This window comes from Dendropsophus ebraccatus, chromosome 14, assembly GCF_027789765.1.
Source record: "Dendropsophus ebraccatus isolate aDenEbr1 chromosome 14, aDenEbr1.pat, whole genome shotgun sequence".
In the NCBI taxonomy this organism is placed as follows: domain Eukaryota; kingdom Metazoa; phylum Chordata; class Amphibia; order Anura; family Hylidae; genus Dendropsophus; species Dendropsophus ebraccatus.
In genome coordinates this window covers 48,954,480-48,976,610 of record NC_091467.1, presented here as the reverse complement: position 1 = coordinate 48,976,610, position 22,131 = coordinate 48,954,480, and the positions used below count along the sequence as shown (strand labels likewise).

The 22,131-nt window shown below is 42.6% G+C and overlaps 1 protein-coding gene and 1 long non-coding RNA gene across 3 annotated transcripts in view; one reads left to right on the top strand and one right to left on the bottom strand.

The window, feature by feature from the left end:
• Positions 1–20,400, top strand: part of COL20A1 (collagen type XX alpha 1 chain) — a 63,311-nt gene extending 42,911 nt beyond the window's left edge. For both annotated transcript variants that reach the window (XM_069952952.1, XM_069952950.1), the window contains exons 22-38: positions 1,859–2,001; positions 2,532–2,641; positions 2,725–2,883; positions 4,431–4,508; positions 6,144–6,230; positions 6,312–6,365; positions 8,017–8,112; positions 9,979–10,032; positions 10,273–10,326; positions 12,387–12,440; positions 15,103–15,174; positions 16,129–16,164; positions 16,357–16,423; positions 16,924–17,112; positions 17,783–17,860; positions 17,937–18,080; positions 19,087–20,400. In XM_069952952.1, coding sequence (XP_069809053.1) covers positions 1,859–2,001; positions 2,532–2,641; positions 2,725–2,883; positions 4,431–4,508; positions 6,144–6,230; positions 6,312–6,365; positions 8,017–8,112; positions 9,979–10,032; positions 10,273–10,326; positions 12,387–12,440; positions 15,103–15,174; positions 16,129–16,164; positions 16,357–16,423; positions 16,924–17,112; positions 17,783–17,860; positions 17,937–18,080; positions 19,087–19,115 — 1,504 coding nt within the window. In that variant the 3' untranslated portion in view covers positions 19,116–20,400. The remainder of the gene's footprint in view (positions 1–1,858; positions 2,002–2,531; positions 2,642–2,724; positions 2,884–4,430; positions 4,509–6,143; positions 6,231–6,311; positions 6,366–8,016; positions 8,113–9,978; positions 10,033–10,272; positions 10,327–12,386; positions 12,441–15,102; positions 15,175–16,128; positions 16,165–16,356; positions 16,424–16,923; positions 17,113–17,782; positions 17,861–17,936; positions 18,081–19,086) is intronic.
• Positions 13,070–20,032, bottom strand: LOC138772510 (uncharacterized). The gene is made up of 3 exons (XR_011359774.1): positions 19,858–20,032; positions 14,796–14,884; positions 13,070–13,391 (listed from the first exon to the last, which is right to left on the bottom strand). It is a non-coding gene; the product is annotated as an uncharacterized lncRNA (long non-coding RNA).
• Positions 20,401–22,131: the final 1,731 nt, after the last annotated feature.

Genomic DNA, 22,131 nt, shown 5'->3' with positions numbered 1-22,131 from the left:
GTGGATGTGAAGTTAATAGGCGAGCGGCCCAGGGAGCGGCAACCGGCTCCGTCTTTTCATTTCGCCTTTGCTGTTAATCCTACAAAGCCCTGATAACACGAATCTCCTTTACAGGGAGAAATCCGCCAAACACGTAGCAAATCCCCTCAGACCTGGCCTGCCCAGGCTGACATTTGCCCCCTTTGGTGTGGGACGAGGAGGAGGGCGGGTAGTCATTTGACTCCTATCCAGTCAATTATCCCAGTGTTATAATTGAATTGCGGCATCATTCACGGTCCTGAAGCTGCGGCGCCCCATATCACAGGTCGCACATTGGGCTTCGCTATTTGATATGTTAATTCCACCTAATATACATCTCACAATCTCAGACTATTCTGTTATCAGGGAGCGCGGCTTGTAGATTGCCATCGCCTCCCGCTTTGGGTATAATGCAGTATTTCGACTCGCTTCCCCCGGCCATAGAAATCTTCCCAATTTGTTAAATGCAACATGGTTGATCAATCAATGCTGACAATATTGCAGCCATTTGGCTGTGTGAAGATAGGCCCAGTCTGCTTTGGGTGCCACAAGAGTGCAGGGGGCTGGAGCGCAGCAGATGAATGTCTTTGCTTCTAAGAATTACATTAGCATGATTAATTTCCATATTAGAATAGTCTACCATGAAGGCAGATACGCCATCAACTGGCTCAAGAGGTATACATAGGGGGAGGTAGCAGTCACACCTGAAGGGCCCAAAGGCCTCCAGATATATGTTAAAGGGAACTCCGCCAATTTTATTTTGTTTTTTTTCAAATAAACTGGTTTCGGAAAGTTATATAGATTTGTAATTTACTTCCATTTAAAAATCTCAAGTCTTCCAGTTTTTACCAGCTGCTGTATGTCCTGCAGGAAGTGGCGTATCCTTTACAGTCTGACACGGTGCTCTCTGCTGCCACCTCTGTCCATGTCAGGAACTGTCCAGAACAGCAGCAAATCTGCATAGAAAACCACACCTGCTCTGGACAGTTCCTGTCACGGACAGAGGGGGCAGCAGAGAGCACTGTGTGAAAATGGAAAGAAAACAACGCTCCCTTTAGGACTTACAGCAGCTGATAGGTACTGGAAGACTGGAGATTTTACAATAGAAGTAAATTACAAATCTGTAAAACTTTATGATACCAGTTGATTGGAAAGAAGTTTGAGTTTCCCTTGAGGGGCCCTTGTTTGCATTAGTGCCAAGGAGCTGTATTTAAAAACATGGCTGCTTTCCAACAAAAACAGCACTACCCCTATGTGTGGTATTACAACTCAGCTCCAGTCACTTCAGTACAAAGGACCTGCAATATCACACACACACTGAGGATTGGAGTGGTGTTGTGTATGGAGGAGAACAGTTAGATTTCTGGGTAATCCCTAGGTATTCTGGATAATCCCTTTAACCAGTTGCGATCAGCTAGTTATCCCCTATACTGTGGATATGTCATTTATCAATTCCACATCACATTCTCAAAGTTTAGGGATGGAGATGTATGGCGCTGGAGATGTATGGCGCAGTAAAATTCTCTTTGCTTCCCCTAACAACGAATCACAGCTCTGCGGCCTGTTCTCACATTGCTCTGGTAAAATGAAGCTGAGCTGTGATTGGTTGCAACAAGGAGAATCTTATTATAAGACACTGCCATAAATCTCTATTCCCACTGAACCAGATCATAGCCGCATAAACCTGCATGCAAGCAGCGCCCCCTATCATCATCAGAAAATTTCTAATGCAATATCACTGCTTGCTGTTGGTGAATGGAAACCTTTGTCTGACCCCCGTCCAGTAGAAGTGTTAGGATGTATAAGAGCTGTATCTAGTGTTACATGTTTCTCTTCCTAGAGAAGTTCATCCTAATGGACTCCCCCTAGAGATCAGCTTGAGTTTCCTTCTTCGCCTACCGCCACATGCGGCTGAAGAACCCTTTGCTGTATGGCAGATAACAGATGAAGACTTCCAGCCTGTCCTGGGGATAATCCTGGACCGTAAGATATTCCAGATATAGAACTATATGAGACCTTGAATCTAAGTTTGGGATATGGCAAGGGATTGTTTATGATTAGAATAAAAGCACCACCCCTGTCCATAGGTTGTGTCCAATATTTTAGCTCAACTTTATTGAAGTGATGGAGCTAAGCAGTAATACCACACACAACCTGGGGACAATGGTGGCGCTGTGTTTGATATGTTTGTCAAATACTGATATTTCTTCCAATATGTCAGCCATGATGACTCCTGTAGCAGTTGGTTCTAGGACATGGTTGTCTCATGCCGTAATAAGTGATCAAAAACCAACATCACCCTCAACCATGATGATTTGTAAGCTATAATGGTCATCACAGCCCCTTATAATAGTCACCAATAGACCCCAGCCTCACAAGTTAGACCATGGTGGGCAACTTGAGCCAGCCGATGATTAGATTAGGCCTTCCATAAGAGAGGCCACGTTGGACTCCTTGGGTTGGGTTCTTTGGGCTATAGTTTCTTCAGATGTCTTTTTATGTCTTATTAACAGCCACTAAGCAGTCTCTGACGTACTTTTACCCTGACCTTGAGGGCCGATTACAGGAATTGACCTTCGATCAGGAAGAAGTCAAGAAGATCTTCTATGGAAGTTTCCATAAGGTAAAGTATTGAAACTGACTGGAAGGAAGCATTGGTCAATGGTAGATCTCCACTGTCTGGATCTCTTCTTTATTTGTGTCCAGGTACAACTGGCTATTAACAGGGTGAATATCAAGCTCCTTGTGGATTGCCAGTTGGTGGCCGAGAAGACGGTAAAGAGCATGGGAAAGGTGACCACCTTGGGATTTGAGATGATGGGAAAACTAACTAGAACCAGAGGCCCAAGGAGCGGCTCCTCAGCAGTAAGTACTCGGATGATACCAGTGAATGGTTTTACACGTATTACACTTTTTTTTTCCCCTCTTGCAGCACAGGAAGGGTTAATGTGTATCTATTTTCTAACAGTGTTCAAAACTGGCATCAGTCATTCATTGTACTTCCTAATGCAATGTCACCCTGGTGTGGGTGCAGCCTCCCGGCATATCAGCCCCGGCACAGAACGCCTTATTTTCATCCGTCATTCAGTTTAACCTGAGACATTTTACATTTCCAGTGATCAATGGGCGTCATTTGGAAGAGATTCAGGCTCAGACTGATTCCTGCATCTCGGGGAATGGAGAAGAAAGAGTCGAGCTCTCCGGAGGGCGTTTAAAGCGAGGCGATAGCATCTGGCTATTTATAGCGACGTGGGTCAGTGGAGAGGGGACCGCCAATAGGGGACAAAATGAGAAGAGCACCGCGCTAAATCAACATGTTCATTTAATTGTGAACTGTGGGAGCTGCCGGGTGGCGTCTGTCCTTAAATACCATCACATCGTGTCCGAATATGCAGCTCCACAACATTGTACCTCGAACTGCCGGCTATTGGGGTGTTATTTCAATGATACAGTAGCTGTATCTTCCAGGCTGTGATTTCCAATTAAATTAAAATAAACCGTAATTTGCAATATTACCTCCTATGATGTATGTGGGCTTTCATGAGGCCAGGATATAGGCGTGCATTTCCCTTCTGAATGCATCCAAACAACCATAGAAGGCTTCGTGACATACTGCGAAAGGAGTTGGAGTGTTGAGGAAATAGTAGAAAGCAGGAAAGTATCGGGTCGGGTGACCAGTTCACTAGACATGACTCTGCTTAGATCCAATGATGGCTGACTATGGTTGCAACTTCCACGGAAGGACTTTTGTCGTTGAAGCTTACTATCTATAATGGGTAGAGAGATGCATTTCCCAAATAAAAAGCTAGTAAAATTGGAAGAGGAAGAGCGGTCCAGAGCCTAGGTGCAGCACGGAAGAAAACTCTGAAGGAGGAGAAGCTACTTCCATCTTGACTAATGTCACCAATCTCTGTCTCCCCCTAGTAGTCCTTGTAATCTCAGGTATCTCTGTACAGTCAGAGCCAGGGTTACATTTATTTAAACTTTAATAACGGAGGATGACAGAGATGCCAACATGAGTGTGAATATGGCTGACAATGATACCAGATAGCTACTTCTTGTCTCAGAAGCTTAAGCATGGAGCAGAAGCTACTAAGCTTACATGGTCCTCAGGGACTACTCTCATCAGGCATTTAGAGCATAGCCTAAAGAGAGTGATGGTTACACCCCATGAGAACTATATGGCTGACAGTGGTAGCTGCCAGATAGCCACCTCCTGTCCCAGAAGGTGAAGTCAGGACAAGCCTGGAGCATAAACAGCTGAGGTTATATAATGGAGTCCCTAGGGGACAGTTAGAGCCTGTCCTATGTGTCTTTTATTTGAATACTCCTTTAAAGAATTCTGTGAACCATTTACCATAGTTCTCCAGTCATTGCCCTAATCCTGAGTCCCTCCTATGTTTGTCTTTCAGCTGGAGCTCCAGTCCTTCTTCATATTCTGCAGTTCAGAGATCCCAGAAGATGATGGATGCTGTGATGTCCCAGCTAAGGTGAGAAGATAACACGCTCTGCTATTCCTGTCCTCCTCTACATCCCATACCCAGTGCTGTTCCATAGCTTATCCCAATGTCTGGTGTAACTATGGAGTAATTGGTGCGGTTCTGTAACTAGTCCCCCCGAGGTCTATAGGTTCCTGGATTTCACAGCCTGCACAAGTTTCCTAATTACATATGAAGTGAGATCTTTACATTGACATTTTTATTGCACTGAATATGCTGAGGATGATAAAGTACTGTGAGGTCTGGGGGAATGCATGGCACCACGGAGATGTGTGGGCACAGGCCAGGATCAATACACAGAGATGATCTATAAGAGAAGTCATTACTCCTTAGGTCAATGATGCCCAAGCTGCATGATGAGAGCCACAACTTCGAGAACATTATTTTAGGCTATACGTTCCATTGCACTGAGCGCTTTCACTAGCAGCTGGCAGTGTTGTCGTTTGGCTGGTCTCCCTGAGTTCAGCAATCTGTTTCTCTTATGGCTCTACTAGGCATTGCTCCCACCTAGCCAGAATCCTGCTCCACACTGATGAGGGGCAACACCCCGAAACAGCTGTATGTGGATGGTTACCTAGCCTTGGTTTATCCCTTGTAATTACATTGACTTATAGGGCCACTTAATATGGTGGTTTTGGTGATTTCCTAACAGGAGCTGCCCCTTGGCTGGGTCCTTCCCGGAGGGATATCTGGCTAGTCCTGTGTTTTGAGACTCTTCAATGAGGCTCCACGGGCTCTTCTTTTGCATATTCACGTTCCATTGGATGTAATTCACATTATAAAATTAGTCTTTCAAACATAACAAACATGGCATCATGGCAACCACATTTACAGTTATAAGTATGTCTTGTAACAACATCATGGGCACTCTATAGGTCAAGCACCACATGTCCTGTACTTACACCATATAGGGTCTTCATAATTTACGTCAAGCTTTCTAGGTTGTGGACTAACATTAAAGACTTCCTAGGTTGTGAACTAACATTACATCAAAAATCCTGTACCAACATCATGAGCTCCATTGCTCAAACACCACAGGTCCTATACAAAGATCATAGGCATTCCTTAAGCCCACCACCACAGGTTCTGTACCAACATCATAGGCACTCCATTGGTCAAACACCACAGGTCCCATACCAAGAGCATAGACATTCCTTAAGCCCACCACCACAGGTTTTGTACCAACATCATAGGCACTCCATTGGTCAAACACCACAGGTCCCATACCAAGAGCATAGACATTCCTTAAGCCCACCACCACAGGTTCTGTACCAACATCATAGGCACTCCATTGGTCAAACACCACAGGTCCCATACCAAGAGCATAGACATTCCTTAAGCCCACCACCACAGGTTCTGTACCAACATCATAGGCACTCCATTGGTCAAACACCACAGGTCCCATACCAAGAGCATAGACATTCCTTAAGCCCACCACCACAGGTTCTGTACCAACATCATAGGCACTCCTTAGGTCCTACACCACAGATTCTGTACCAACTTCATAGGCATACCTTAGATCCAACCCCACAGCTCCTGTACCCATGTCCTATATACCAACATAGCTCCAGCACATCAGGCCCTCTACATCTAAAATTTACTACAATAATTATTTTCTTGTTTCAGAGGGATAAGAACAGCTGTCCAGCTCCGCCATCTGCCTGCACCTGTATCTCGGAAATTCAAGGGCCTACCGGGCCTCCTGGACCCCCTGTAAGAACCATATTTTACACAGAGACATTGGGCATTTGAGGTAGGTAGATTTGGTTATAACCTATGATTTTGCCTCTACAGGGACCACCCGGGCCTCGAGGACCCAAAGGAGAACAAGGGGAAGCTGGATCACTGGTATGAAATGTTGCAGCTCACTCTACTGGAAATGGGGAATATCTAATGTTCGTTAATCCTTATTAGTGTTCATGAATAGGATCAAAAGCAGGAATGTAGTTAGAGGTTAGAGGATATGTAACTAACGGTTAGAGGTTAGTAACTTATGGGAGGGGGTGTAGTTGTAGTTGGACTAGTGGAACCCCCAATGCTCCAACATCACAGGTTCTGTAGCCACACAATAAAGGCCTTCCATACATCCAACACCACAGGTTTCATTGGGGACTGACTGAGTGATGGGCCCTTCTATAGTATAAAATCGAGGATGTTATGATAAGTCAACTGTTTAACAGGTCCGTCCATCATCCAGTGATCTCAGTCCATGTAATGGAAATGCCCTCATCCAGCTATCCAAAACTCCACAAATCTACCTAATTATATAGTGTTACAAGAGCTGGGGATTCACATTAGATTTTCCCTTTAAGGGGTTTTCTACATTTTAGAAATGTCCATTATCCTTGTGCAGATCACATAGTGTTATCCTGCTGAGATTTTTAGCAATCAGCAATTTAGTTTCCCTGCAATGCCACCACAGGAGAAATAAAGTATTTGGCTGCGTTCACACTACGTATATTTCAGTCAGTATTGCAACCAATTTCATATTGTAACCAAAACCAGGAGTGGATTAAAAACACAGAAAGGCTCTGTTCACACAATGGTGAAATTGAGAGGATAGCCGCCATATAACAGTAAATAACTGCTATTATTTCAATATAACAGCCGTTGTTCTAAAATAACAGCAAATATTTGCCATTAAATGGCGGCCATCCACTCAATTTCAACATTGTGTGAACAGATCCTTTCTGTGTTTTTAATCCACTCCTTGTTTTGGTTACAATATGAGGACCACAACACTGACTGAAATATACGTAGTGTGAACCCAGCCTAACAAAGTAAAATTCATTCTAATCGATCAGTTGTCAGTGGAATCCAACACAGGTCAGTTTCTCCAAAGAAAGAGACAACACACTTTGCAGAGAGATGAGGTTCCTGAATAGTGGACTTTCTGTTACTAGGGTTGGGTGAATGGAAATGGGTTTTTGAAACTGGACAACCAACCCCTTTAAGAATGCATATACCTGTATTGAGGCCATTATATCTGTGCTTAGTGTTTGCACCCTCTTTTCAGAAAAATTCAGCATTCTCGAGGTGTCTAATGGTTGTCATGGTAACACTCCCAAGATACCAAAGGAATTATTTTAAGGTTCTTTTAGTCTACATGTATCTCTTATTGCACAAAGGCAGCGCCCCCCCCCCACCCCCCCACCCAAGGTAAAGGGTCCTCCATTATCCTAGTTCCCCTCCTGCGCTGTGTATTCTGCTGTTCCTGGGACATTGTGACCTACAAATTAGGAATATTTTATAATGATACGCTTTACACGTGAGTGGATTGCGCTCAGGGATTTGTAGGAAACTTTTAATTCCTCCATCACCTGCATTAAATCAACACATAACACTTTGGGGAATGAACTGAGAGGGAATGTAATCAACACAAGGGGATGAAATGTAAAACAAGGTGACAATATCTGCGAAGATGACGTAGGTAAGTTATTTTTTTCTAGATTGCACAGCGTGGAGTCTGAACCTTCTGATTTCTTGCTATTTATATTAGGGTGAAGCTGGAGTCTCTGGACAGATGGGTTCAGAGGGTCTCAGAGGGCGGATGGGATCTCCTGGAGCTCGTGGGATGACAGCTACTGGACCAATGGTATTGATCACTTTGGTCACTTGACCTCTGCTCCTAAAATAGCCTTTTACTGTAAATTAGGGCAGGAAGTTACATTCATAATCAGCCATTTTTGGAGTTAAGACGAGCCTTGTTTGGTCTAACGGTCACCCAGTGCCTACTTGTTCACAGCCCTGCTTTCTACAATCCTCACCGTACTCAACCAACATTTCATACATGTTCCTAATGCTAACAGTGGACCACTAGGCTTTTAAACTTTGTGCAGAGACTTCCGGGAGTACTGTTACCAAATTTGCTCATAGGCACACTCATGAGACCCCAAAGAGGTCAAGGTTGGATAAGGATGACCACCTAGTAAGGAATGTTCTGGTTGCAACAGACCTTCCTTTATGCTTACTTTTATTACTTATTATTATGTAGCAGGGCAGTAAGGTGCAGGGAGTGTTTGTTTGGGAAATCCTACCGAATCAGCTGTTACGTTGGTGTGGTAGCTGAATGGGTCTAGGGTTACTTGGGCACTTGTCACGGTAGCTTGGAGTGGTATGGGACCCCGGACAGTCTTGGTGCCTCACCGGCACAGAAAATTTAATTGACCCAAGTGTAGTGATATGTGTGTATGGGTGCGGAAGAGATAAGCCAGAATCTGGTGCTTCAGTAAAATAGAACAGTTTACTTGGAATAGCCGAAGTGAAAGAATAGCCGAAAGAATACTAGTGGCAACAATACGGTCCAGGGCAATACAAAAGTTACAATCTTGTAAGAACCCAAGTGCTTACAGTTGAGGTAGAAACCATGTGCTTAAAGTAAGAAGGTGCTTTGCAGTAGAGAGAGTAGAGGAGTCGTCAGAGGGGCCCTGCCCTGTAGAAGTGTACTCTGCCAGAACAGTACAGGTGGGTAGTAGAAGAGAATAGTTGTCCCAGTTGTCCTGTACTACGCAGTGGAATACGTAGACTTTTCCTAGTACCTTTGTTCCACTGGGGTCAGTTCCTATGATTCTGAAGGTAACTGCTCTGCACGGTTTAGAGAGGTTCACGGCGTGGGCAAGGTGATCCCTGTTAGGCTTCTTTCTCCTTGTGAAGGCTTAGCACTGTATAGCTGTTCTAGTGCTCATAGAACAAAAACTGTGACGTTCTAGCCATGTCTCGGTTAGACAAGCTTTTTTAACCCTGGCTGTGTGTGTGCAGAAAAAAGAGCAAAACAAGATAGGTTAGAGAAAGGAGGGAAAGCACCTCACCCATGAGTGGTCAGAAAAGCACCACGACACATAACAGTTAATCCCTGGAAGACTTTAGCTGTGCAAATAACAGGTCACACAGAGACACAGTAGTGACACCTAGTGGGAAAAACACTTAACACAGTGGACACCTCATCCCACTTAGGGGCCCGTACCGGGTCAATTAAAATTACTTACATTATGATGAAAGCTGCAATCCTGTTGGGAACAATACCATATTATATCATAGTCACCATCAGTTTGACCAAGTTTGATTATAGTCCAGTATGAGACCTCCATCTACCCTTGAGGTTTCCATAAGCTCATGTGAAGGTTTTAAACCTTCTTAGAACAAGGACCAAATCTGATTATATTCACTATGGGACCACCAAAAAGGTCACTACAATATTTATTACCTTCCAAATGTATTGTCTCTGTCCAACTAGATCCTGATCAGAGGACCCCCTCTACTAACATAGAGGTCACTAATATGGTTTTCAACTATGGTCATAGACTTGGTTTCAGTGGTGAGTGCAATCAGTGCAACAAGGGCAGCATTTTTGAAGACATAGAAAACTCATAGACTGAGAGGTTAGAATCTTCCCAGTCCAGAAGACACTAAATTCAGGGATATGGTTCCCAAAGTTGCAGTGCCAATTAATGTTTTATTTCAGGGCCCTCCAGGTATGAAAGGCGAGAAGGGGGACATCGGAAGTCCTGGACTGCAGGTAATATAGGACATTCTCTGTGTTCTGTCTTTGAGTCCTTGATCTAATAATACAAGTGTGGGTAAAAAAATTAATGTGCTCAGTGTAGGAAGGGTTAATATCACTAAACTCCATAGAGAGTAGGAGCGGTGACGGGGGGCACGAAAAGTTACTCTGCCACCAATGTACATAGGTCTCTGTTAAAAACCTTTCATTGGCGCGACAGTTACACCTATGTGAGTAATCTTTTTGGTCTTACAGGGACCCCCTGGCCCGGAGGGCATGCCGGGAAGAGACGGGATGATGGGACCCAAGGTATGTATGGCTGTGATGATCTTAGTGACGTGTTTGGTTACATGGATTGTGCAATAATTATAGGAACCTGCTAAGATGCTGAACATGTGTGATCACAGGTCTTGATGCATGTGGCTATATAATATATATCCCATGGGTGTGACTTTAGCTATTTTTGTATCCTAATTTCCTCTCCCGCTATGTTTTTTTTTAAACTATTTGCAAATTATTCACCTATATGAAATCAAGTCTCTATATCTATGGTTAAGGGTCCAGCTACCTTTTGGAAACCTGATGTCTTGGAGAAACCCTAATAATGTTGGTCTTCATTTCTTTCCCTGTTACTCGACAGTCATTCTGGGCCATATACCACAACAAAGCTCCAACTCCTTGGAAGGAAAGGGAGACTTGGGGCCCAGGAATTACTTTTTGGCTATTTAATTCATTCATTTTAATGTTTGTTGTTTTTTTGGTTGGGGGGGGGGAGGGGGTAGTGCTTACTTTATCTTTTATAGCTTGTCAGGGTTAGGTACATAAGCACCTGCTATCAAAAAGGAGGGGAGTAGAGATGAGCGAACCTGGAGCATGCTCGAGTCCATCCGAACCCGAACTTTCGGCATTTGATTAGCGGTGGCTGCTGAACTTGGATAAAGCCCTAAGGCTATGTGGAAATCATGGATATAGTCATTGGCTGTATCCATGTTTTCCAGACAACCTTAGAGCTTTATCCAAGTTCAGCAGCCCCCTCTAATCAAATGCCGAACGATCGGGTTCGGATGGACTCGAACCCAAACCCCGTTCGCTCATCTCTAAAGGGGAGCTATTTTATCACAGCTAGGGTACAGGGAAACAGGAGAGATAAACTTAAAATGGCAAACACAATATTAATACAAAACGTGTTTGTGAAAGAGTTGTAAAAACCAGTGTATATCTTGTGTCCTGCTGCTTTTGTATTTCATTATGGCAGGAAGGAGATCCGACCTTAGGGACATACAACCAGTGTAGACTCCAGGGGCACCAATGCTCCTGATGACTTGAGTACCAATCCCTTGGTGCCCAAACCTATGGAAAGGCAACTGAATTTTTATTCTGTAGTTAATTGGGCATAGACTCCAGTGGTTATTCTCAAGAACAAAATGACTGAGCATGTTCTAATCCTTCCCTCCCTGACATCACCAGTCAGAGGACTCTCATGCATATTAGATAGTTGGATGGTCCTGACGAAATCTTTAGGTTTAGCCAACAGTAATGTAGTTTGTATGGCCAGCTTATGGAATCATTGTAGTCACCATGGTCTTCTTCCTGCCGTTGTATGGTAAGCAAGTATGGTAGAGCTATGAAGAATAGACTCTTTACATTAACCATTGTGACAGAACCAGGGGCAAAGTGGTGGATGGTATGTATATTTCACCAAGGTTCCTGTCATATATGTGGTAAATAAGCAGCCAGGGAGTTAGGATAGCAAGGAGAATCTGTTTCCTTGCTGTAGGTTTTGGCAAAGACTGGAAAATAGGGCCTGGCTGCTTTGGAGTAGGGGAGAGATGTGTGGGCTCCTACATCGAACATGATAAAAGTCCTCAAATGTCAAAGACAACCCAGTTTGATACTAATGACCTCCCATTTGTACAGGTTGACTATGGGTTTGCCTTCTTTTTAATACCTATCGCCACCAGTTGCCTCAATAAAGACGTATGGCTGGGACTTTACCTTCGGAACTTTTCCTGTACTCGCCCTCATAGTTTGTGACTTCGTCTTTGGAACTTTTCTCTAAACAGTTTTCTAAATTGTCAACACTTGCAGCAAGGCACGTATCTCCGTGACAGCTCATTATGCGTCTGAAACTCTCTAGACAAATGTGACCTTTTAATATACAGTTGGACTTTGCTTACTGCGGAGAACGGCAGCTGGTTTTTCAATAAATCACTTTTTTCTGCAATTTTGATAAAAAATGCTAATAGCCGCAAACAGTCCTGTTGACTCGTAGCAAGAAAAAGCTTGTATACTGCATTGTTAACTATATGCTGGTGCCCATATCTTGTACACATTTCATTGTATATTGTTTGACTTGCATATATTTGCAGGGTATACGAGGTGTGGAGGGGATATCTGGCATGCCTGGACCGCCGGGACCTCGGGTAAGTACTATAAACAGACAACGTAAAATTGTATGCTCTCTACTGATCTATGATACAGCGTCTTAAAGGACTGATTCCAAAAACTGCATATTGGCCCCTCTTTAAATTGATTCTATGACCCCATGATGCCTAAGTTGGTTTCTAAGTGGTCTTTTGACTGCAATATTAAGATGTAGTTCCCCTACTGAGGTCTACAGTCAGTTGTGTTTTGTGGCCTATATTTGGTGAAATAAAGCATACCATACACCATATATGCTATGGCACACGGCCATGTCTGTTACCCTCTACCTGCTCCCACCAACATAAAATTGTACAATGTTTTAAGCAAGGTTTCTAGTGAACTGCAATGGGTAAGGTTAAGTGCTCCTTAGATGGAACACATTTGGCTAGATGATCCTAAAAAAACTACCATAGAACACTATGGTGATCCAGGTAGGGTTCTTCTGCATTGCATTTGGTCTGGTTAAAGTTTCTTTACATGGGATACAGATAAGGGACTTGGGGAAATGACTATTTATAGGCCAATGCTCGCTATGTCCAATATTATGCGCTTTATCCATAAAGGACCATTTTGATGTCTTATACAAGAGCTAGGATAAAGCGGAATATCTATTTGTCATGGTGTCAACATGCCATATATAGGGCAGCCTTTATTTATAGCACTCCTATAACACATATCCAGAGACTGTGAGAACGAAGCTGGGAAAATACTATGTGAGACATCTGAAATTGGTCTCATTACCTATAATAAATTACAGACATTTAGAGCGGGAACACCAGCACATCCAGATCAGTCAGGAATAAGTACATTGAGATATATCACCGCTGTACGGGGAAGCTGACCAATATTAATGGCTTCTTTCACAGTCTCTTCCTGGAATTTGGAGAAGAATTCTGTATGACCTGCACTGATATAAACATCCTCCAGGGTTCTTCCCAGCTATATAGCGTCTGTAAAAATGAGAAAAACATGTTGTCTCCTTCCACAAACAGCACCACTCCTGTGCACAAGTTGTGTGGTATTGCAGCTTAGTCCCATTCATGAAATTGAGTTACATTACTAGCCGCAACCAATATACTAGTGTGCAAAACACAATTACTGAGCTCAAAGAGGTCAGCAAAAAATCCAATGGAGTACTCAATCAAGAGTCTTCATTGATACATTGCCTCCTGAAAAAATTGAATATGCAAAGAAAAAGAAAAAAAGTGTCAGCCTGTGCTCCATCCCTGCTGCCCGTGGAGCCATGTAGCCGACCCGCCATCCAGACCTTCCTTTACTTCTCACTGAAACCGTATCGCTTTGCGCTTGGGGAGAGAGCAGGCTGTGCCCTTCCTCCTGGAAGGTCCGGACTGTGGGTTGGCTACATGGCAGCAGGAACGGAGCACGGGCTGACAGGTATGATGGAGAAATTCACATTTCACATCATCCCGATGGTCTCTCTCTCGTCTTGCACCAGAGCTATTACCGGAGCAGTTACCGGAGGTTACACTACTTCACGCTCCTATCCCTGTCACCGCACAGCCCAGCCCCCACCTCTGTATGTTGGATAGTGGGTCGTGACATCACCATTTTTGCTAGGAATAGAAGACTTCAAGCTGTAGTAATTGAAGGAATCAAGCACTATGGGGGAGATTTATCAAACATGGTGTAAAATGAAACTGGCTCAGTTGCCCCTAGCAACCAATCAGATTCCACCTTTCATTTTCCAAACAGTCTGTGAGGAATGAAAAGTGGAATCTGATTGGTTGCTAGGGGCAAATGAGCCAGTTTCACTTTATACCATGATTGGTAAATCTCCCCCTATATGTGCATTTCCTATAATTAGTGAATATTGAGAACTTTTATAATTTTTGTTGGGCAATAACATACTTCAATATATGTTTTGGCCGAACAAAGGCAGCCATGTTTTTTTTTCTATTTAATTGTGGTAGGAGTAGAGAATGGTTTTCTTAAATCTTTACATGGACATTGTCAGCACTCTATGAGCATATATTGGCACCTAAATGTCCATATGTACATTTGTTCCTTACAAAACCTCTTGGACCTTACCTCATGCCTATGCAAAGACTGGAAAAGGTCTTCCTCAAACTATTGTTATTGTTATTGCAGCTGTGTATGGTCTACTTGGTATAAAGGCTGTAACCCAAGCACCAGCCACCACTCCGTCAATGAGCTGTTGTTGTGCCAGGACAGGTTCATACTGTTGACCAGTTCAAACATGTGACCATATCGAAAGCCACCATGCTCTCTAGTACCACCCATTACACAGCTGATGGTTTAGTTTTTATGTACTTTTTCCATGTATTGGGTATGTAGTGTATGTATACATTTGGTGTAGTATATGCCAGTCTTACCTTGTTTAATGGTAGCGTTTGATATTGCTTTCTTGCATCCTGTACACCACCGGTAAAGCTGCATTTAATGGGCAGGTGTATAGGTGTTCCTGCCAAAGAATTATTATAGGAAATGTTCACAGCACTTTTTGTATTGAAGACAGGGCTGAGCAACAACACATACAAAACCAGAGCCAGAGAGTAGAGTATATACCATGGAATACTCAAGATGCCACCTAAACCGCTCCTTTCATCATGGGTGACCCCTGGGGAACCCTATGAACCCAGTTCATCATTAAATTGGATACTTTGCTTTTGCTCTCCTCAGGGTATACAGGGACTTCATGGTCTAAAGGGTAGCCCCGGAGAGAGGGGACCAGTTGGTGATGTTGGGCCTACGGTAAGTATAGCAGAAGCCTATAAAAATATTCTAATCCTTCTAGTCTAGTCCTTTTATCCTTTCTATATGCTTTTGCGAGGTATCTGGGTCTGTAAGCACCTATAAGACCACAAGAGAATGAAATATCAATTTCAAATATACCACCATGCCATGTAAATCAAGACTTATCAAGCCAAATACACTTTTATTGTCATGTCAGTGTCTAAAGGAATTTTTGTTTTTAAAGCCCCGCCCCTGAGGAGCCAGATGACTGCATTTTATTTTAAGTCACCTCTAGGTGGAACCTTAAGAAATATTGTGTTAGCTACTGTGAGTGTTGCATTTCATCATGGACCCTAGGGTTAAATTGGTGTTATGAATACCTGCAGACAAACACATGGTTGTGTTTGTTATTGTACCGCAGCCATGGTAAGACCTCCATTGTTTTGCTCCACTACAGTCTCTACAAATGCAGTAATATGGTGGTCCCCAACCTATGGCTCTCCTTTTATTCCACAACTACAACTCCCTGCATTTCTCAACAGCTTGTGGCAGTAGTTGCACTTCATAGAGTAGTGGTGTGTAACCTGTGGCTCTACAACTACCAGCGTGCCCTTCAGCCTTCCACATGGTTAGACTACATAGAATGATGGCTTTCAGCCTGTGCCTGTCTGGCTGTCGCAAAACTACAACTCCCTGCATGCCTTAGCAGCCCTCAGCATGCTGGGAATTGTAGTTTTGAAACAGTTACAGGTTGTTGATCAGAATACTACTACAACACCCACTAAATGTATTGATAATAAAGTTTTTATAATGAAAGTCAGGGCATTATAGGAGATGTAGTTCTGCAGCAGCTGGACACCCACAGCATGGAAATCCTTCAATTTCAAGGGGTCTGGATATAATGTCCCTGTTCTCTCCTGAAGCTTTGTCTCATCCCTTTCTAATCACTTGCTGTGTTTTCTTCCTCCTTAGGGTCTTCCGGGCACCCGCGGTGAGAAGGGCGAGAAGGTGAGTAACAATTAACACAAGAGTAATTGCTCATCTCTTGATTAGATGTCTCTCTTATTGTGAGCAACATGGAGGGACAGGAAATCATTGTGGACCAGCTGAGCCCTCATCTCTGAGCTCCGGGCATTGATTGTCAGTCACTTGTAGGAATTTTAGTGACATATAATGTAAAGTCATTTCTTCTCATCACAGGGGGAACCTCAGTCTATGGCCACAATTTACCACTTGGTGCACCAGGTGTGTGAGAGGTTAATCCAAGGTAAGTAGTTGCATCCACTCCATTTCCAAAATACTAAAAAAAAAACACCTAATTCATTGTACTATGCTTAGTTCAGGAACCCTGGGGCAGAGCATATAGATTTGTAATTTACTTCTATTTAAAAATCTAAAGTCTTCAGTCTGACACAGTGCTCTCTGCTGACATCTCTGGCCGTGACAGGAACTGTCCAGAGCAGGAAAGGTTTCCTATGGGGATTTGCTGCTGCTGTTTACAGTTCCTGTCTCGGACAGATGTGTCAGCAGAGAGCACTGTGTCAGACTGAAAAGAAAACAACATTTCCTGCAGGACATACAGCAGCTGATAAGTAGTGGAACACTTGAGAATTTTAAATAGAAGTAAATTATAAATCTATATAACTTTCTGACACCAGATTTGAAAAAACAAAAACAAAACCTTTAACATACACATTGATAAATAAAATACATACTAATCTGTATGTAAGTGTGCACTCGTTTCTTATACCCCTTTTGTATTTGTAGCTCACTTGGTAAAGTTGGATGCGGTTCTTAGAGAACAAGAGATACAACCGGTTCCTCTCTGGGATACAGAAATAAAAATGGGGGAGCCAGGACCACCAGGATCTCCAGGACCACCAGGGGAGCAAGGAGAACCAGGTGTTAATGGGGCATCTGGACAACCAGCTAGGAATGGATATCCAGGAGAACGAGGTAATCATTTACATGGTCAGAGCCATTTGGCTGTCTACCTACAATGAATACCTTGTGTTGTAATAAAATCGCTCAGTGTACAGTATTGGTAAGTGCACTCACAGCACGTACTGACAGCAGCTCCCTGTGTGCCTCATAGAACTAAAATTAGATTCCCCTCCTCCAGGCTGGGCTGTCCTGCTTCCTGCTTTGTGGTAAATCTGTCCTTAAGATGGCTGTGACCATGCCCCCCCCCCTCCCCCCCAGTTTCCATCATAGGCATATACAGACTCAGTGTTGGATACTGGGGGCGGGGCATGGTCATATGCTCCTCCATGTCAGCCATCTTAAGGACAGACTCACCACAGGGCAGGAAGCAGTACAGCACAGCCTGGAGGATGGAAGTCTGATTTTAGCTCTATGAAGTACACAGGGAGCTGCTGTCAGTAAGTGCTGTGAGTGCACTTACCAATGCTGTACACTGAGCAATTTTACTGTAACATGGCCAACCCCTTTAATGCATGGATGGGAGTGGAGCATGACTCAGGGATTCTCTATTTAGTTCTGATGCCTCTTCAATAAGTGTAGACGCTTGTACCTACAAAATTTATACACAACCTATTTGTAGGGGGACATATGATATCTCTCTTACTCATGTAATAACTATGGAGCTCATTGTATTTTATTGTAGGACAAAAAGGATATCAAGGAGAAAAGGGTGCCCCAGGGCAAGGAAGAGAAGGACCCCCAGGACCTCCAGGAACCATAGGTCAGCATCATCATCTTCTTGGAAATAAATTTGGCAACAGAATTTTTGGATTATCTGGCTTACATATCTATTGCAGGTCTACAAGGGACAGAAAGTTTTGGAAATCCTGGACCTACGGGTTCTCCTGGGGTTCCTGGTCCTCCTGGTGCTTCTGGGATCCCGGGCCATCATGGACCTTCTGGTGCCACGGGAGACTGTCATTTGGCACCATGCTTTATAGGTACTTTGGGTGTTAATAACAACTGCTTGATAAAGAATGTCCAACACGATGTGAGATCTGAGTAATGGGGTGTTCAATACTTCATTGGTTCTGGTGAAGAGGATGCCAAATAGCTAAAATTTGGAAACTGAAGTGATAAGATGAAAACACTCGCAAAATTCTGTCATCTATGTCTCCAATTCCTGCCTCTTTCTCTGTAGACAACACGTCAACGGCCGTGATTACTATGAAACTTACGTAGTGCTACCTTCTAAGGGATCCCGGCCGGAGTGTATACACATAGTTCACTCCGGCCGGGAAAACTGACATGTCAGTTTTCTGTGGCCGCTATTCCCTAAATAGAGGCCGCAGAAAACCTGTCAGTGCACAGTGGTGAATTGTGATGTGGGCGCACACGGATGTGCCCGCATCCCAATTCAGCAGCAGTAAAGATCATCTGACCAGCACTGCAGTATTGGCTGGGATGATCTTCTCTGACACCGGCCATTCTGTAACCTGGCCAGGTCACGGAACGGCCGGTGTCTCGCGCTGTGGGAACATGGCCTGATGCTGAATGGTGCAGCAGGTGCTACAATCTTACTAATGGTGCAATAGTCTGCAGTAAAATGAAAAGTTCTTGAACAGCTTTGGTGAAGGGAGACTGGCAGGAGTGCTATGGGATGGGAATAGGCAGGGTGGGAGGACTGTGATGAAGAGCTGTGAGAAATCAATGCATTCTGGGATTTGTAGTACTGAGCAACTGCTCAACCAGAAAGATCAGAAAAACATGGGTTTTGGTGGTTTTTAGAACTGGGCCAAACAGACTGTTTTCCTACCGCTACTATGGAAGAAGTGATCTCCTTTTTACCTCAACTCGACCATCTTGTAACAAGTTAGTTTAAACTCATCATGACCTTCATATTAGTCCATAATGTCAGCCGGAAGTCCATAATGTGGCCAGATTTTACTCTCTCTCCCCAAACTAACAATATCATAGGGTTGATAAACATTGTTCTTCTTTTTCCAGATCTTCCAGACCCAAACTTCATCCCCTGAACCCGCTATGTGATTCTCAGGATGGACAAACAGGACCTTTGTATCAGGGAGATCCACTAGTGACCAAGAAACCTTCCTTTGCATACTTGGATTTCATTATAACCTTTGTTGGGTTCATCTAGATGGGCCACAGCTGAGATGAAATGTAACAAAAGAAACATGGCTGCTTTCTTTCAAAAAGTGCTCTTCACCTGTTCATGCAGCTTACGGTACCTCTATTGAAGTAAATGGAGCAGTGCTGCAATACCACCAACAACCAGTGGATATGTGTGGGGCTGCTTTTACAAGAAAGCTGCTATGTTTTCCTGATCTTATGCTACACAAGATGTTTTTTTTTCTGTATTTAAAGACATACCAGCGCTCTCTTACTTTCTTATATTATTATGCCTATGTGTGTATACCTTGTACTCATCAATATCTTTATGAACTGCAGCAATGGTGACCTAAGGCACGTACACATCTAGCATTTACTATGTTACTATCACTGCTGCCCAATTGCCAGGACATCTCACGGGCAATAAAGTGGCTGATTAAGTTTTCACACCCAGATATTTAAACTTTTTTAAAGGAAAAAATTCCTTTAAAAAAATCATTTAAAGGGGGTGTGTCATGAAACAACGCTGGTTAAATCTATCTATCTATCTATCTATCTATCTATCTATCTATCTATCTATCTATCTATCTGTGTGTATGTGTCCGTATACAGGAGTACAAATGTGCTGTGTTTAGTAAAGTAACTTACATCCCTGTACTGTTCTTCTTCCCCATGGATTTCATCACTTTCTGGTTTCCTCTCTGAACTGTGACCCTTATGTTGCCATGCAACAGTGCATATACTTCCCCATAATCCCCTTTGCTTGCAGGCTAACTAGAGACCAATTGGCAGTACTTCCTTGAGACTGCAGTTGAACTGAACATGCCGGGACCACCTTAGTGGGTCGTAACCAAGGGCAACAAGGATTCAAAACAATGCAGTCACATGGGGATTAGTAAGTCTCTTATATAGTACAGTTTCAGAGATGCGTCTACATTTTAAATATGTTTTCACATCAGTTACATAAGTTTGAACCTAGTTTTCTTAATGACACAACCCCTTTACATATTTTTACGCAAAAGTGCCTCTTGTTAATAGACTAAATCTGGTATTGCAGCTAATTCTCATTTAAAGGTTAAGTGTTGATGACAAAACATCTGATAAATCTATTGTAAAAATGTATAATAAGCATAACAAACATGGCAAAGATGGCAATGAAGATAATCTGTGGAGACAATCATTAATACTTACTATTCTTTACAATAAAATTATATTTTAATACATCTTAGATGTCTATATGTGCATCACTGATCTCATTAATATGTAGTTACATTCTTGTATATAGTTATATTCTTGTACATAGGAGCAGTATTATAATAGTTATATTCTTGTACATACGAGCAGTATTATAGTAGTTATATTCTTGTACATAGGAGCAGTATTATAGTAGTTATATTCTTGTATATAGGAGCAGTATTATAGTAGTTATATTCTTGTACATAGGAGCAGTATTATAGTAGTTATATTCTTGTACATAGGAGGCAGTATTATAGTAGTTATATTCTTGTACATAGGAGCAGTATTATAATAGTTATATTCTTGTACATAGGAGCAGTATTATAGTAGTTATATTCTTGTACATAGGAGGCAGTATTATAGTAGTTATATTCTTGTATATAGGAGCAGTATTATAGTAGTTATATTCTTGTACATAGGAGCAGTATTATAGTAGTTATATTCTTGTATATAGGAGCAGTATTATAGTAGTTATATTCTTGTACATAGGAGCAGTATTATAGTAGTTATATTCTTGTACATAGGAGGCAGTATTATAGTAGTTATATTCTTGTACATAGGAGCAGTATTATAATAGTTATATTCTTGTACATAGGAGCAGTATTATAGTAGTTATATTCTTGTACATAGGAGGCAGTATTATAGTAGTTATATTCTTGTACATAGGAGCAGTATTATAGTAGTTATATTCTTGTACATAGGAGCAGTATTATAGTAGTTATATTCTTGTATATAGGAGCAGTATTATAGTAGTTATATTCTTGTACATAGGAGCAGTATTATAGTAGTTATATTCTTGTACATAGGAGGCAGTATTATAGTAGTTATATTCTTGTACATAGGAGTAGTATTATAATAGTTATATTCTTGTACATAGGAGCAGTATTATAGTAGTTATATTCTTGTACATAGGAGCAGTATTATAGTAATTATATTCTTGTATATAGGAGCAGTATTATAGTAGTTATATTCTTGTACATAGGAGCAGTATTATAGTAGAAATTTTTTCATACTCACGTAATTTTACTTTCTTCGAGTCTAAAGGCAGCACAATAGGGTTATTCAGCTCCTCCTTAGATCCTCCTAGGAACGCCCACCTAAAAAAACCTCATTAACCAGCACCAATCCCACTGTATGACTCCCTTTAAATCACTCCCACTCACACACTGACACGTGTAATAACATAGCCTTCTAGATGCTTAATCTTTTAATAGGGTGGGTATATTTGTGCTGCCTTTAGACTCGAAGAAAGTAAAATTACGTGAGTATGAAAAAATTTCTACTTTCTTCTTCGTCTCAAGGCAGCACAATAGGGAGCTTACTAGCTACTAAAGGGTGGGTATCGCTGCTGCACTCAGAACCGCCGTGCTAAAGGCTGGACCTCTACCTTGCATGTCTAGTCGATAATGACTGATGAAAGTAGACGGGAATGTCCAGGATGCGGCATTACAGATGTCAATTATCGGGACTTGAGCCCTCTCCGCCCATGATGTCGACATAGATCTTGTCGAGTGAGCTCGAAGAACTTCTGGTGGTGGTAGGTCTTGAACTCTGTATGATTCCAGAATAGCTGTTTTCAGCCACCTGGCTAAGGTATCTTTCGACGCCTTTTTCCCTTTGTTGCCTCCAGCAAATTGCAGGAACAGATTTTCATCTATCCGGGACTGAGCAACTCTATCTAGATAG